This window comes from Leptodactylus fuscus, chromosome 5 (assembly GCF_031893055.1).
Source record: "Leptodactylus fuscus isolate aLepFus1 chromosome 5, aLepFus1.hap2, whole genome shotgun sequence".
Lineage (NCBI taxonomy): Eukaryota > Metazoa > Chordata > Amphibia > Anura > Leptodactylidae > Leptodactylus > Leptodactylus fuscus.
Genome location: NC_134269.1, coordinates 202,845,961 through 202,863,136, shown reverse-complemented (window position 1 = coordinate 202,863,136; position 17,176 = coordinate 202,845,961). Strand labels below are relative to the sequence as shown.

At 45.0% G+C, this 17,176-nt stretch overlaps 1 protein-coding gene across 1 annotated transcript in view; it reads left to right on the top strand.

Annotated features, from left to right (window-relative positions):
• The first annotated feature begins 3,628 nt into the window (after positions 1 to 3,628).
• The window catches only part of GRK6 (G protein-coupled receptor kinase 6), a 32,028-nt gene continuing 18,480 nt past the window's right edge, over positions 3,629 to 17,176 (top strand). Inside the window, exons 1-5 of the mRNA XM_075274998.1 lie at positions 3,629 to 3,693; positions 4,118 to 4,514; positions 7,116 to 7,211; positions 9,319 to 9,431; positions 9,516 to 9,593. Of these exons, the coding sequence (XP_075131099.1) occupies positions 4,463 to 4,514; positions 7,116 to 7,211; positions 9,319 to 9,431; positions 9,516 to 9,593 (339 nt within the window). The 5' untranslated portion in view covers positions 3,629 to 3,693; positions 4,118 to 4,462. The remainder of the gene's footprint in view (positions 3,694 to 4,117; positions 4,515 to 7,115; positions 7,212 to 9,318; positions 9,432 to 9,515; positions 9,594 to 17,176) is intronic.

Here is a 17,176-nt window from a genome sequence, read left to right as displayed (position 1 = left end):
GCTGCCGCCGGCTCCTGGCTTGTAGACGCGATGTACAAGCCAGGAGCCGGCGGCAGCAGCGAAGCGAGGAGCTGACACAGGTCAGCTCCTCGCTTCAGCCGCATGTGTCAGCGAGAGAGACGCAGCGGCGAAGCGAGCACGCGAGCAGCTTCAGCCGCATGTGTCAGGGAGAGAGGCGGGCAGAGAGCGGCGAGGGAGCGGAGGAGAAGGTAAGTTTAATGTGGAGGTGGAACGTGAATCTGGGGGCAGATGAAGGAGAGGACGGCATGACACTGGGGGCAGAGATGGAGAGGACATGAATCTGGGGGCAGAGATGGGGGACATGAATCTGGGGGCAGAGATGGAGGAGACATGAATCTGGGGGCAGAGATGGAGGGACATGAATCTGGGGGCAGATATGGAGGGACATGAATCTGGGGGCAGAGATGGAGTGGACATGAAACTGGGGCAGAGATGGAGGGGACATGAATCTGGGGGCAGAGATGGGGGGACATGAATCTGGGGGCAGAGATGGAGGGACATGAATCTGGGGGCAGAGATGTGGGACATGAATCTGGGGGCAGAGCTGGAAGAGGGACATGAAACTGGGGGCAGATGAAGGGTGTATATGAAACTGGGGGAGAGATAGAGGGGGGGACATATAATTTACGGGTGACTGTAGGAGGATTATACTGTGTGCGGGCACATGAAAAATTAACGAGTGGGCGGGGTCAACACAAAAGTGGGCGGGGCTAAATTTGCCGCGGCGCACTATGCGCGCCGCACATTTTGTCCCTCTTTCGGTTCTTCAAAAGTTGGGAGGTATGACTATGGGGGATAATACTGTGTGCAGGAGCCACTATTGGAGATAATACTGTGTGCAGGGGCCACTATGGGGCATAATACTGTGTGCAGGGGCCACTATGGGGCATAATACTGTGTGCAGGGGCCACTATTGGGGATAATACTGTGTGAAGGAGCCACTATTGGGGATAATACTGTGTGCAGGAGCCACTATGGGGGATAATACTGTGTGCAGGGGCCACTATGGGGGATAATACTGTGTGCAGGGGCCACTATGGGGCATAATAGAATGCACAGGAATGCGTAGGAGAGGGTCGGTCGAGGTCTTTGGCATCGGTCGGGGGGGGGGGGGCCATGTCAAAAGATTGCCACGGGGCCCGCCATTCCTAGTTACGCCACTGGATAAACCATCACTCTGGTGACCATTTTACCACTTTATGGTGAGGCGCCCTTGTTGTCAGTATCTGCCCCGACCACCTAGTGCACCGGGGCCCGGGCCCTTCAGCAGTCTGTGTACTGGAGCATACTGGGCCGGGTTTTCTGGCGATTTCTCTTCCATTCCAGTTAATATTTGGACACGGCTAATGTAGAATATATTATTTACAGGAAGATCTTGCAGGTACATGCTAATGTCCACTCTCACTAATGCACTACGCATTTCTCATTCTTCCACATATGCCCATTTAATATTAATTCCAATGGCTTCACAGTACATTTCCTCCCTCGGCTTGATGTAATGTAAGTAATGCACTCCGCAGATCTGTGGTAGAGGGGTGTGACTTTGGTGAGAAGGGGCAGAGCTGTGTGCCAGCCGAATGTTACGAAAAGAGGGGAGGATAAAGGATCTCCACTACTCGGACCAATCTGCCAGCTTGTCAATTACTCCCAGCCTCAAAAACTCAGCATATGGCCCCCTGTGATGTCACTACACACGTGTTCCAGCAGGCTTATATAGGACACAAAGCGTCCCCGGGGGTTCCGCAAATACGGGCGGCATCGGGTGACCAATCTCTTTACAGATCTGACCTAAGGCTTCACCTCCTCAAGGCTGTTCACGCAATAATCGTAAGAGCTGGATCACAGCAACTAAAAGCGATGAGAGCCATGTGAACAGGAATACAATAAAGGCGAAATCCGAATTCTTACTGCAGTTATATTTATTAGAAAGTCATGAATAAGTAATGATCGTGGCAATACTGAAGAGATCAGCGAGCTAGATGTACTGATGGGCCAAATAATCGGACGTTTGGGTCCACTATGGCGCCTTTAGCAACAACCATCTACGATATAAACCCTGAATACACAATTTTAGAATATTAATATAAATCTAGTGTATTATACAACATATAAATAGTATCAGGGGATATTGATCTACCCCTTTTGTGGGTTATGTTTTGAAATTCCGAAAAACCGAAAAAAAACAAAAACCCAATCGTCCTTAAAAAAGACTATAATGGGGTCTGAACAGTGGCGTAACTAGTCTTGTGGCCCGGGTGCAATCTTATGTCCGGGGCCCCCTACCTCATCCCTACAGCGGATTCTTGATAGTGATGGTTATGGGTACTACGTAGTCTAATCACCTTAGTGGGGTTAGGGTAATCTGTGGGTCTCCTTGGTTTATGGACCAGACGGAAGCTGCAATCTCAATACTGATGCCAGTGCTTATGGTCCCTGGTGTGACTGCTCCCTCTGCACCATCTCAAGTTACGCCCCTAGGTCCGAAGAGTTTCCACCTGAAAAATTCTTCCACATTTTTCAAGCAGAATAGGGGACAGATTCCCGGAACGGAAAGTAAGCGCTGGTGTGAACCCAGCCTTATAAGTATGTGACAAACTATATCACAATATATGATAGAACGTATACCCCCAGTGTGATTGAGTAGCAACAGGATTGCAACGCTAAAACACCAAGAGTCATATTGGATTCATTCATCGGGGACTCCAAATGGTTCAAATCTTGAATGCGACTTTCTGACCTCGTAATAATCTTGACACCCCTCATGTCCTTCGACATTAACACTCCTATCAGATATTAATTAGGATCATTCTGTTGCACTTTCTGTCTGTGATGTCTAATTATGTGTTCCATTTTCTTCTATTGAACAAACCTTGAATATATTTGGAGTGGGTTTTTTTCATGTAGATTGAGAGCCCCATATAGGGATCACAATGTACATTTTTGGAATATGGGAGGAAATCCACGCAAACACATAAACTCCTTGCAGATGTTATCTGGATTTGAACCCAGGACTCCAGCGCTGCAAGACTGCAGTGCTAACCACTGAGCCCCCGTATTGCCCCGACTTTTGGAGTGTTTGAAGTTTGGATCCACATATATGATGTTATATCACTATGGTATGCTATAACGTGTATTTTTATTTGGGAATAGTCGTAACACTATGATGCCTCCCCCTTCTTTCCGAAATTAGTTTATCCCCATTTTTTATCTGTTTGATTTACAATTATTATATTATCCTTTCACTCTCGGAGACGTTACGATAGTCCTCAATGATATAACCTAGGATCTTCTCTTTATATGGATAATATGCGCTCTACCATTTTGATAACTCTAATTCGTCATTTACGATGTCATTTCTACCCGTAACGTTGCGTTATTAGGTAAATCCCCTATACATATGTATATATATATATATGTGTGTGTGTGTATATATATATATATGTATGTATATACATTTAGTCTAGATCTACCCAGCCACTAACGAGTTAAACCTTGTGTCTCCTGGCTGCGGTGCGCTCAGCCGCCACACGGTGGCTCTCCACACACTGCTTTTTCTTCTGTGTCATGTGACCCTATGATGTCATCGGAATGCACCGTCTCCACTATAAGACGCTGACTCTGACTGCTGTGACGTTACAGAGTGGCATGCATCCCTGCTCTACTCATGGCCGGGTAAGATCATCCTGGTAAACGTTACTTGTGTCTTCTCCATTGCAAACCTATCTATGGTCTTCCATAGTGAGCAGCGGCTTACTGACATACGCTATATAAGTGACTGGTAGAAACAGCGTTCATGTCTCTGATAGGACTAATGCATTGGGATAGAGCGCCCTCTGGTGTTTCTCTTTTTGCATGACAATTGTTTGGCAGATTCTAATAGCTATATACCTGGTTACATTCACCTGGTTAGAGCTATATACCATCGCGACACGTGACTGTATTACGTATATCAGACTGTGTGGCACGGGTCGGTTTAGCGGAGTATTTAATCGCCTTTAATCGTTTGGTTGTTCTATATTTTTTGTTACTTTGCAATTGACTTTGCTTCTATATTACGTCCTGTACTAATATTGTGTATTTACGTCTTCTATTGCAGGTGGTCGTAGATAAAGGTCCCGTAGCGGACCGAAACGTCCGATGAATTCTGCCATCTGACAAGCGCTGTGGATTTAGCAATTTTTTGGACTACTGGATTACCTAAGCCACAAGCCCCCCCGGACATAACCCAGAGGAGTGCATTACACCTATATATTTTTTGGTTTTGAACGGGAATCCAGCTAGTGCTGATTGTAAAGGACAGCCAATCAGCCCTGTGTCCGGGGGTGCGGCTGATCGCTGATTGGCTGGTGTGGGTGGGGTCTGTCACTGACAGCAGGGTGCTGACAGTCTGGGAGAAAGTGAGTGGCCGCCTGAGGCTCGGAGCCCCCGGCCAGGCCAACCTATGGAGCTCGAGAACATAGTGGCCAACACCGTGCTGCTGAAAGCCAGGGAAGGTGGGTATGTGCATGCACTGGCGCGGCAGAGGTGGGCACTAGCCAGGGGAAAGTTACATATGTCTTCTATAGGCTGTTCTAGTATACATGGGAAGACACAACTCTGTGCAGTGATTGGGGCTCGTAGGTGAATGTGAGGAAATCATCATATGGGGGAGCAATTGTAATGTTGTGATCATTAAATAGTAACCTATAGGAGCACTGCACTGGGGTAACAATTATAATGGAGCATGATCATAAACATACATGAGAACTGCACTGGGGTAACAATTATAATGGAGCATGATCATAAACATACATGAGAACTGCACTGGGGTAACAATTATAATGGAGCATGGTTATTCTATCATCATGCATGTGCACAGTACAGGGGGTCATAGTTATATTGGAGCATGATCATTAAACATCATACATGAGCACTGCACTGCGGTACGTTATAATGCGGTATTATTATTATATTCTCATACATAAGCACTGCAATGGGGTACGTTATAATGCGACATGATTATTATACCTTCATATGAGAGCACTGCATTGGGGTAACTGTTATAATGGGACGTGATCATTAAATAATCATATAAGAGCACTGCACTGGGATAAGAATTATAATGGGACATATATTATATACTTCTACATGAGCACTGCAATGGGGCAACCATTACAATGGGTCATAATCATTAAATAATTATACATGAGCACTGCCCTGGAGTAACAATTATAGTGGGACATGGTCATTATATCATCATACATGTGCACAGCACAGGGGGTAACAGTTTTATTGGTGTATGATCATTACAAATCACACATGAGCACTGCACTGGAGTAGCAGTTATAATGGGACGTGCTGATCGATCATACATGAGCACTGCACTGGTTTAACAACTATAATGGGCCATGAGAATTAAACAGTCATACAAGAGCACTGCACTGGCAACAATTATAATGACACATGATCCTTATATTATCACACATGTGCACAGCACTGGTTAGCATTTATAAAAGGGAATGATTATATTGTCATACTTATGCACTGCACTAGGGTAATGGGCATGAATCTTCATCATGTATGTGTATTGCGGTAGGGATTATAATGGGACATGATGTTCTTATTATCATATATGAGCAATGCACTGTGGTAACGATTATAATGGGACATGATCATTATATCATCATATATGTGCACAGCACTGAGGTAGCAATTATATTGAGGCATGGTTATTATACCCCACCATATATGTGCACTGCGCTGGGGAAGCAATTATAATGGGGCCTGATTATTAATCATATAATGAACACCTCACTTGGATAAGAATTGTAGTGGGCATGAATCTTCATCATACATGGGCACTGCAATGGGGAACGATTATAATGTGATATGATTATTATATCAATGTGCACTGCACTGGGGAACTGTTATAATGGGTTATGATTAGAGATGAGCGAGTACTGTTCGGATCAGCCGGTCCGAACAGCACGCTCGCATAGAAATGAATGGACGTAGCCGGCACGCGGGGGGTTAAGCGGCCGGCCGCCGTCAAAGCGAAAGTACCAGGTACATCCATTCTTTTCTATGGAGCGTGCTGTTCGGATTGGCTGATCCGAACAATACTCGCTCATCTCTAGTCATGATTATATCCTTGTGCATGTGCACTGTACTGGGGAACTATTATAATGGGTCATGATTATTATATCCTTATGCATGTGCACTGCACTGGGGAACTATTATAATGGGTCATGATTATTATATCCTTATGCATGTGCACTGTACTGGGGAACTATTATAATGGGTCATGATTATTATATCCTTATGCATGCGCACTGTACTGGGGAACTATTATAATGGGTCATGATTATTATATCCTTATGCATGCGCACTGTACTGGGGAACTGTTGCAATGGGTCATGATTATTATATCTGTGCACTGCACTGGGGAACTATTATAAAAGTGTATGACTATTATATCATTGTGCATGTGCACTGCATGGGGGAATTATTATAATGGCTCATGATTAAATCATCCTACATAAGAATTGCACATATAACATCATCTGTGTGAATTGGAGGATCTTTAGGAGACATGAGAGCTCCATGAAGGGCCTTACCCGGGGCTATAAGTTTGGATGATAGGAAAATATAATTAAGATAGCAAAGCGTGTGCCGGAATACCTGTGGTGCAGGTTTTCTGTCCGCTACAAGCAAGATTATGCTGCGGGTTGTTGCAGCTTTCACCTTCCACCACGTTGCGGCATACCCACATTGATTTCCCAATGAATTCTACTGCAGTTGAATTTGGGCAAATCCATTGCCGATTTCCTGCAGAGTAAAATCATCAGCGGACCCCCCCCCCCCCCCCCTTGTGTGGACTCTTTTTCACCCATAGTTCCAATGTAAATCCTGGTGTTGATGTTGTGACAGAAATGAAAAATGAGATGTTTGTAAACTCTGCCGTAATTTTCCTGGATTTGCATGTTCACAGTGTTTGTCCTGAAAAGCGTGACAGGGCAATCCAACCGCAACCATGGATTTGCCTAGATCATCTGCTCATCCCTAAGCTCCTGCCCTGCACAATAATGGCTGACATGTCATACATTTATCTACAGGTGGTGGGGGGAACCGAAAAGGAAAAAGCAAGAAATGGCGGCAAATGTTGCAATTCCCACATATCAGTGAGTGTGAGGAGCTGAGACGTACTCTCGGTGAGTCCAGTAGATCACCCTAAAACTGTGTTTTCTGACGTACCCAATAAGTAGAGTTGTACATCATCTCGCCCACTATGTGATTCTTGGTTTGTCTCCAACGCAGCTAGGGTTGGCTAATCTCGTTTCATCGCTTCCTCTTGCTACGGTGTTCTTACCACTTCCTCTACAACTGTGTAAATGTGTGATGTTGCATGTTTCACAAGCAGCCATGAGTGTGAAAAGGTCTCTGGACGTGCGTTCACCGGTAGATTGAGTTCAGTATATGAACCTTACACTTAGGCCTTGTGGGTTGAAGCCAGAGAAGACAATCATGGAGAAGTCCGTGCATACGTTGTCCTGGTCGGATGTTGAAATTGGGATTCCAAGTGTTGTACGCTAGTAGTGTCAGCCAGCAGGACACTATGAAATTGCCATTTATGATCATCCTAATATCTTATGAAGAAATGTTGTAGATAGTTCTAAGCAGATCTTCCACATAAATATTCTCCATATATATATATATATATATATATATATATATATATATATATATATATAACATTGGAGGTCTCCACTCCAGCCATTAGGCTAATGGGAACAAGAAATAATTTCAGTGGACTCCTATTTATTTGTTAGGATGGCGGGGTGCTCCCACGCCTCTCCCTGCACCCACCTGCCGGTCTGTGACTGCTAAGAATGGGAAAGAAGGGTGCGCCACCCCACAAATGCAGCAGTCTCAGGATGGCTTCCGTTTGCCATATGTGATAATCCTAGCCAGGTGCATTGCCGTAAGGGCTAGTTCACACGTAGTTATTTGGTCCAGATTGTGATGCGGGAAGCCGCGTCAGAATCTGGGCCAAAACGCGCCTGCTGCGGATAGCCGTAACTGTCACGGCTTCTGACAGTCGCGGCTTTCCGCTCCGGATTAGGCCCAAATGATTGGGCCTAGTCTAGAGGGATTGTCTTGACGCGGACGCAAATCCGCGTCAGGATAGGGCAGGTCTAGAGATGAGCGAGTACTGTTCAGTACTGATCAGCCGATCCGAACAGCACGTTCGCATAGAAATGAATGGACGTAGCCGGCATGCGGGGGGTTAAGCGGCCGGCCGCCGTCAAAGCGGAAGTACCAGGTGCATCCATTCATTTCTATGGAGCGTGCTGTTCAGATCGGCTGATCCGAACAGTACTCGCTCATCTCTAGGCTGGTCGCTTCTTTTTTTTTCCGTGAACAGTAAAATACCACTCGTGGAAAAAGGAAATGACCAGCACCCATTGAATTCACTAGGAGGCAGTTTTTTGACCCGGATTTTGACGTGGAATCCGCGTTAAAATCCGGACCAAATAACCACGTATGAACTAGCCCTAAGCCATCTCTATCCGTGTCTGATGCAGACATGGTGATTAGAGATGAGCGAGTACTGTTGGGATCAGTCGCTCCGAACAGCACGCTCCATAGAAATGAATGGATGCACCTGGTATTTCCGCTTTGACGGCGGCCGGCCGCTTAACCCCCCTACGTGCCGGCTACGTCCATTCATTTCTATGCGAGCGTGCTGTTCAGATCGGCTGATCCGAACAGTACTCGCTCATCTCTAATGGTGATCAAATGCAGCCAAAGCTAGAACGCTTCATATCTGCGCGACGTGTCTTAAGAAGACGGACTCAGCCAAGCTTAGGAGGGGCACCAGCCACAGATTGGCCCCAACCCAGGACTTTATAAAGGGACTACAGTGCTTAAAGTTCACTTTCTGTGTTGCCAAACCTGCACACAAATAGAAGACGTATTTGGGAACACAGGCTGGTGGCCTTTTGGGGGCATAATTCGCCATGATAGGTTCCCTGTACAAAATAAATGCACTAAAGGCTTCTTTTCAGGTCGCGTTCCCTATGTAGTAAGTATCCAGGGATAGAGTTGTATGCTGGCTACTATTTGAGATGACAAATGTCACTGTTCCATCTGTTTGTGTAGTCGATCTCACTGCCCCTTTTGTTCTGCCCACACGGCGGGCGCTTGGCTTGGTCGCACTATTCGCTAGCGGCCTGTTATTCTACGTACTACCAAGCACAAGCTATCTTACAAGTCATCTTATCTTTTACTAAGGGTTTCTTTCTGTGTCTCCAATAGAGCGTGACTATCACAGTCTATGTGACCGCCAACCAATTGGGCGTCTCCTCTTTCGACAGTTCTGTGAGACTCGACCGGAGCTGCAGCGCTGTGTCCAGTTTCTGGATGCTGTGGTAGGACGTTGGGTTGATCGGGATATATTCTAGCCTGGGATTTTCGGAGATGCATCTCTGTTATCACATTCTATTTCTTTATAGGATGAATATGAGGTATCTCCAGACGAGAAGCGTAAAGAGTGCGGACAGCGGCTGGTCGAGAAGTATCTTATCGGCACGGTAAGGAATCTGGAATTTGTATAAATGGTATCAAAGTATTCTTCACAAGTTCTCCAGAAGGAGTATTATTAGTCGGCAACTGCCTGGTTGTGTAACGTAATGTGACCTCTGCTAGATGCAATGGATCCAGCAGATGATGGGGCAGTTATAGACACTACTTAGTGCTCGATCATGACCAGGAGAAGGTCCGGAGACCTTCTGCAATCTTCTTCATGGGAGACTAAACGAGGATCTGGTTGCCAACTGGCATATCTACTGGACAAAGCTGAATTATGACAACAACAGGATAGCGCAGTCTACTGTAAGGCCCGTTTCACATCTTCTTTTGGGTTGTCGTTTGGGACATCTCCTTAGGGACCCCCGAATGGAAACCTATACGCATTAAAGGGATTCTACCATTAAAACATTTTCTTTTGTGGATAAGACGTCGGAATAGCCTTTAGAAAGGCTATTCGTCTCTTACCTTTAGACGTGGTCTCTGCCGCACCGTTCCTCAGAAATACCGGTTTGTACTGGTATGCAAATGAGTTCTCTCGCAACGATGGGGGCGGGCCCCAGCGCTCAAACAGCGATAGGGGCGTCTCCACCGCTGCCAGAGAAGTGTCTCCAAGCGCCACCTCCTTCTTCGTCCGCCGCGTCATCTTCAATGTCTTCCGACGAAGGCTCGTAACCGAGTAGAGCAGGCGCACAGGCCACGGGAAAATGGCCAATAACAATACTGTGCAAGCGGCCATTTTCCCATGACCTGTGCGCCCACGCAATCTGCTCTGCTAGAAGTTACGAGCCTGCGCCAGAAGACATTGAAGATGACGCAGCGGATGAAGAGGGAGGCGGTGCTTGGAGACATTTCTCTGGCAGCGGTAGGGGCTCCCTCATCGCTGTTTGAGCGCTGGGGCCTGCCCTCATTTCTGTGAGAGAACTCATTTGCATACCAGTAAAAACCGGTATGTCTGAGGAATGGTGCAGCGGAGACCACGTCTAAAGGTAAGAGATGAATAACCTTTCTAAAGGCTATTCCAACGTCTTATCCACAAGAAAAAATGTTTTAATGGTAGAATCCCTTTAAAAAGAGGTTACCTAAGGGTATGTTCACACGGTGGAATTTGCATTCCACGTGTGAACATTCCATCGTGGCATTCCGCTCCGGATTAGGCCTGAATTAATGGGCCTAATCGAGAGGGAACCTCGCGCCACGACTGAGTCAGCCGTGGAATCGGCAGCAAGATGGAGAAGCTCGCTTCTTTTTTCCACTACTAGCTAGCGGGAAAAAAAGAAGCAAGCAGCTCCCATTGAAGTCAATGATTTTGAGGTGGAATCCACACCAAAATTCGCTGCCAAAACTCAGTGTGAACAGACCCTAAAGAAACCACATGGACCCCATAGACTATAATTGGCCTGTGTGGTTCCGTGGAGAGAAAAGTGCTGTTTGCAGGGTCCACCGTTTTTTTAATGCGTATAGGTTTCCCCAAGCGGACTCCCTGCACGCAGATGTGAATAGGCCCTAAGAGCAGTTACAAAGGGAAAACAGTCGTGCCCCACTCAAGTGTGTAAATCAAATTGATCTTGACTCGTCTTACGATTAAAAGGTGGAACATGGCGGAAGCAAATACGTAATAGTTGTGCAGACAATTTTCCAGGGTTCCCTTCTCATTTCAGTTGCATTCTGGGAATTGTAGCAACCCAACACAGAGTACACAACAATCTTTCAGTATGCCATTATGTAACGCTCGGTTACGATCAATACCTACGCTGTTTCCTGTTTGCAGTGCGTGTTGTCACTTATGCTTTTGTCCTTGTAATCTCCCTGTTAAACTGGCAAGAAAAACTTTACAGACAAGGGTTACACCAGGTTTGTCATACAGCTAAAGAAAATGTCATTGAAGCCTCAGTTTACTGCCTAATATAGTAGGTTCATAGGTTTGTTCCCAACCCGTCGCATTGACTTCTGTTTATAGTACATTTAAAGGGCCCCTCTGGATTTACAGTACAAAAAATCTGTCAGCTGTGGAATGAATAGTAAATACACCTGCGGCCTCCTTTGACTCTTTGGGGAAGATTTATGGAGACTGGTATTTTCAACCCCGGAGCCGGTAAAGGGTGCGCCTCATATATAAGGAGACGCAAGTCCTTTCATAAATGAGGCTGGGCCGCACACCTAGAAGGAACTCAGATTTCTAGTGTAAATGATGATAAATCGTGTGGGGTCATTGGCCCCTGGCCTGTACTTTTGGGAAAGTGGTGTGGGTGGTGCAAAAACTCAAAGGGCGCCCTTTGAGTTTTTGCACCACCCACACCACTTTCCCAAAAATGGGGGCGTGGTGAGCGCGTACAGGGCAGGGGGCCATTGACCCCATAAGATTTATCATCATTTAATATTCAGAACAGTGCACCACACAATGTGCCAAAAGTCTGTCTCCCATAGTTTAATAGGGGCCCAAATCGAGATTTCGTACTGTCCAAAGTATAGGTCATCAGTATGTGATCTGTCGGGGTCCGAGAACCAGATCCCATACAGATCAACTGTTACGGTAGCCTCCAGTTGCTGGAAGCTGCTAGCGGATGGGAAGTCTATGCAGTGCCCCTCTTATTTAAGCAATAGGAGGGGTGCTGCAGCCCTGTCCACTGCATATTGGTGTTTCTGGGTAACTGCACTCCTATTACTTGAATAATATCGGTGCAGTCCGTTCAATATCAACTTCCATCACCCGTAAGCTGCTGCAACAGCTGATCTGTGCGGTGTTCGGATGTCAGAACCCCACCCTATCCCATGGATAGGTCATCAGTATGAAAACTCAATTTGGAGGGGCCACATGGTGGCTCAGTGGTTAGCACTGCAGCCTTGCAGCACTGGAGTCCTGGTGTTCAAATCCCGCCAAGGGCAAAAAACCATCTGCAAGGAGTCTGTATGTTCTCCCCGTGTTTGCATGGATTTCCATCCCATATTCCAAAGACATACTGATAGGGAAAAATGTACATTGTGAGCTCTATGTAGGGCTCACAATCTACATTTAAAAAAACAAACAAAAAAAAACAAAACTCAATTTGGGCCTGGACAGCCCCTTCTAGACTAAATATCCACTGTCTGAAAAGGGTCCATTGACATGGAGGAAAATGGCACGTTATTTGGTGCTGAATTTTACACGCCCATTGACTTCAATGGGTTCCATTCTATGCACGTAAAATGGAACCCATTGAAACGAATGTGGAGTCTTATCGGTCCCTTTATTTTAATTCCTCCCGTCCTGAAATCCCTCATCCTGACGGGTGCATTTTGCGTGGCTTTGAGCTATATTTGGCGATGATGTCGTTCGGAATTAAAGCACAAAGTTTATTAGAGCGTTTATTGGATTTTTATTGCCTAGTGAATGAGTTTTATTGCAAAGAAAACAAGACTGAGAAATCCTTTCAACGTAGGCCATGTGCTGTCACTTGCTAATGTCTTACAGGGATCTTTGATTCGTCTGTAAATTTCACGCCTAAAATTCCTGGATTTTTTTAAATATTTTTTTAACCGTTTTAGTTTTAGCCAATTTGGTGTACAGTAAACCTAATCCCATCACAGGACGGCCTTATACTATGTGATATAGGATGCAGAGGCAGAGGCAGCCATGAGCAGGAGCGGGGATCGGAAAGTTAAGAGGGCCAGGTACCTATTGAGGTTACTACAACAAGGGATGGCCCTAAGGTCCTTGGCCCCGGGGCAAGCGCTGCTGCAGAATTTACGTCACTGGTCTGCACATAACAATGGCCACCACTTAGTACAGAATATGTTTTGTTGCTGACTATTTATTATGGCTAGTGACCATTTAACATGGGAGTTTGGCTGGAATCTATATTAACATATGCCCAATAGAATTATATCGTGCAGCCATGTATGGAGTTCATATTCATATTTCGGGGGGGGGGGGGGGTTTGGAGAATATTACATCCTATTATTTTCTCATACTTGTAGTGCCTCTTCCTGATAACCACATTAAAGGGGTTGTCCCATCTCAAGGATCCTATCTATACTGGTTGCTTATGAAGACTTTTTCACTTTTTCTAAATCTATTGCTTTAGAAATGCTTTGTTTGACTGCTATGTGAACTTATTCCGCCTATTGTTTACACAGTGTTGCTATAACTTCATTAAAAATGTCCTATCCATTTGCTGCTCTAGAGTGCATCGCCTGTACATAGCTGCTTCTGTTACAGAACCCACAGCATGCTGCTTTTGGAACAGCTTTCTCTTTGCATCCTCCTCAGGCCCGGTTCACATCTCCGTTCGTGTTTCTGTTCTGGGAGTCCGCTTGGGGACTCCCACGAATGGAAACCTATCTCCATAAAAATTACCTGCAGACCCCCCTCCTGCAAGCACCACTTTTCTCTCCTCATTTTTCATGCGGAAACCACACGGACCCCATTATAGTCTATGGGGTCCATGGGTTTATTTAGGTAACCGCTTTTTTTATGCCGATAGGTTTCCATTTGGGGACTCCCAAAACGGAAACCCGAATGCAGATGTGAACCCGGGCCTCACAGGATATAGTATACGTATCTATTGGGTTGAGATGCGACCTTTTTGTTCCAGGTGTCACTCTTTGACTTTCGTTTGCCTGGCATGGCACGAGTCCCTTCCTTATTGCATAATGTTTGTGTCCGATTATATGAGGATGAACTTGGCTGCTGTGTCAATAGCCTCTGCTTATTTTATGGAGTGCCCTGGCAAAACCTCTTTGTACACAGCTTGTAAATATTTGTATAGCTGGCTATGTCGTCCGCGTTTCATATATTAATACACTAAGCTGAAATTAGTGAGAAGCCATTCCGCATAAAGCTTCCCGATCCACTTTGTCCTGCACAAATAAAACAACCCGCATATATATGATATGAGTCACAGCCCAATGCATTCAATGTTCGTCTGTGATCTTTTCTTTACACCATGCCCTTATCCGTTGTGTCTTTTCAAGATTTTAGCTGATTTGTAATGTTAGTGCTCTGTTGACAAACACTAGACAACTGTCCACACTGCAGTGTACACAGAGATTTCTGCCAAGCAAGGCCGGGTACATGCGCCTTGTTTAGATTTCCACCCTTCAAGTGGCCTTTCATCATGTCTGAACGGAAAATGTGTAACATTTCTAATTGACTTCAATTTGAAGTGAACTGTGCTCGAAACGCGTTAGCATACCAGAAACTAGGACACAATTGCAATTGTTTTGTGATTTTTATGTAATTTATTCAAACGTCTGGATCGACAGTTGATAGTATACCATGTTTTAATGCATAAACAGTATCTGTGTCCTTAATAAATTACATTTTGTAATATACTTTAATAACGCATTTTGTCTCCTTTCCGTGAAATCTTGCATTTCTTTATGGTTTCCCTTGCTTCTGTAGAGAGTTGACCCCTGAATCTCACAATGTACAGGCTTGTGTGTAATGAAGGGAAAATAGTTCTATCTCGGGCATTATAAAACATGGAAACATGATCCTGGTGTCATATGTAAGAGAAAATTCTCATCTGTTATATTTCTACCTGTATTATTTGCAGAGGTATCATTGGTTGGAAACACAGTCAGGACTGGGATATTTATATGCGGCTGCTCCCAGTCGTGTTTTTTCGACTGATGTCTCTGGAAGTACACAGTCCAGTGACATTAATGTGACTACCGGTCAAATCCAGAATAACCCCCTTTGGCAGAGCGGACCGCTGCGAGATGTGCAGAATGATAGGGGATGTTGTGATGATGATCACTGGGATGTTGAGCCATGCCGACTCCAGGGCCGTGGCCACGTGGTTGAGCATCCACCAATCGAGGTGGTCCCACAGATTCTCGATTGGGTTCAAGTCCGGGGAATTTGGTGGCGGCCAAGGGAGTACGGTAAACTCATCCTGGTGCTCCTCCAACCACACACGTACACTGCGGGCTTTATGACACGTGGCATTGTCCTGCTGTTAGATGCCATCATCCTCAGGAAAAACAATTCGCATGTTGGGGAGAACATGGTCCGCAAGGATAGATGCATACTTGTGCTGATCCATCGTGCCTTCCACAATGATGAGTGCACCCAGATGGCTGATGACACTTGCCTTCTGCAACGTTGACGTCAAAAGTAGACGCTAGTCATATTAATATGACTGGACTGTGTAATACAGGTAGAACTGCAGCCTTAGTGTCATATGAAAGATGAGAATCTCCTCTTTCCTACTATACTAGAACCACATTGCTATGCCCAAGATAAAATGGTTTGAATTGACCTCCCTATTTCCCCTACATTAGACACTGTACACCGGAAACAGGGTAGCTCTCAATACAGAAGCAAGGGGAAAAAATTAAACCATACTGGATTTCACAGAAAGGAGACAAAATTTATTATAAAGTATATTGCAATATTTATTAATGACACAATAGCAAATGTTGTTCAAAAGTCTGTTACAGGTTTAAAGTGTAACTAGTCACATTAAAATTGCAAAAACACTCCCAAAAATGTCCTTTCTTTTTATTGCAGCAATAGAAAATACATAGGTGCAATAGACAACCATAGTGGCGCCTTGGCGTGAGTGCTATTTATTCCATGTGCAACTTGATCGGGAGCCTGATTCTTAATATGCCAATGTGCAAAAAATAGTCAGTCATATGTATAGTAATATACATTCAGACAAGAATCCAAAACGGTGCAATAGTAATACTTATATATGGAAATCACCATATACCTTATCATTGACAAACACTGATCACATGTGGCGTACCTCATGTATAACTACTTACGCCTTGACCTGTGCTCCCGAAAGTCAATGAGAATGCGCCCTAAACAGCATCTATACAGGCCTACTCTGCTTGTCCAGAGGGGAAACTGTTTTGTGTTGGTATAGAGAGTTCCATTCCAATTATGGGCACCAATCCCATAGTATGCCAATGCACATGTGCAGAAAAACTACCGCGCCATCTTGGATAAGAGAATGCTCGGCTATAGCGATTCCAGCACAATAACAATAGGAAGGAGCGATACTAAAGTCCAAAAAAGACTATATGAGAAATATGCATCCTTCAGAAAAAATTTTTTTCGATATACCTCTAGAAGAAGCCCAGAGCTTCGAAACGTTGTAATCTGTCATCATTATTAGTTAGCCATTAAAAAAGGTATCAACTACTGAAGACTATCAAGTTTTTTATATATGAGAAATAAATAGAAAAAAAACAATCAGACATGCAGGATACACGGGTGACAGTATAATGACCCATAGCGTCTCCTCCACACAGTGTAATGTTTCACAGCAGCCCCTCCACACAGTATTATGTCCCATCGTGGCCCCTACGGTTTTCATTTTAAAAAAAATTGGGGTTTGGTAGAACTTGAAATTTTGGAGGAACACCACCCACCAAATATTATTGTACTGTAGGGTCTCTTCAGATCCCAGAGTATAATGATTAGACAAACCATAAAAACCAGTGTTACTCACCTCTCCTGGGCTCCAACGCAACGCCCTTCTGTTTTCAGCCCTTGTCAATGACTTCACAGTTATGCCGTTACTACAGAGGACTGAAAACAGAATGGAGTCACACAGGAGACCAAGACAGGTTAGTAACATTGGGTTTTATA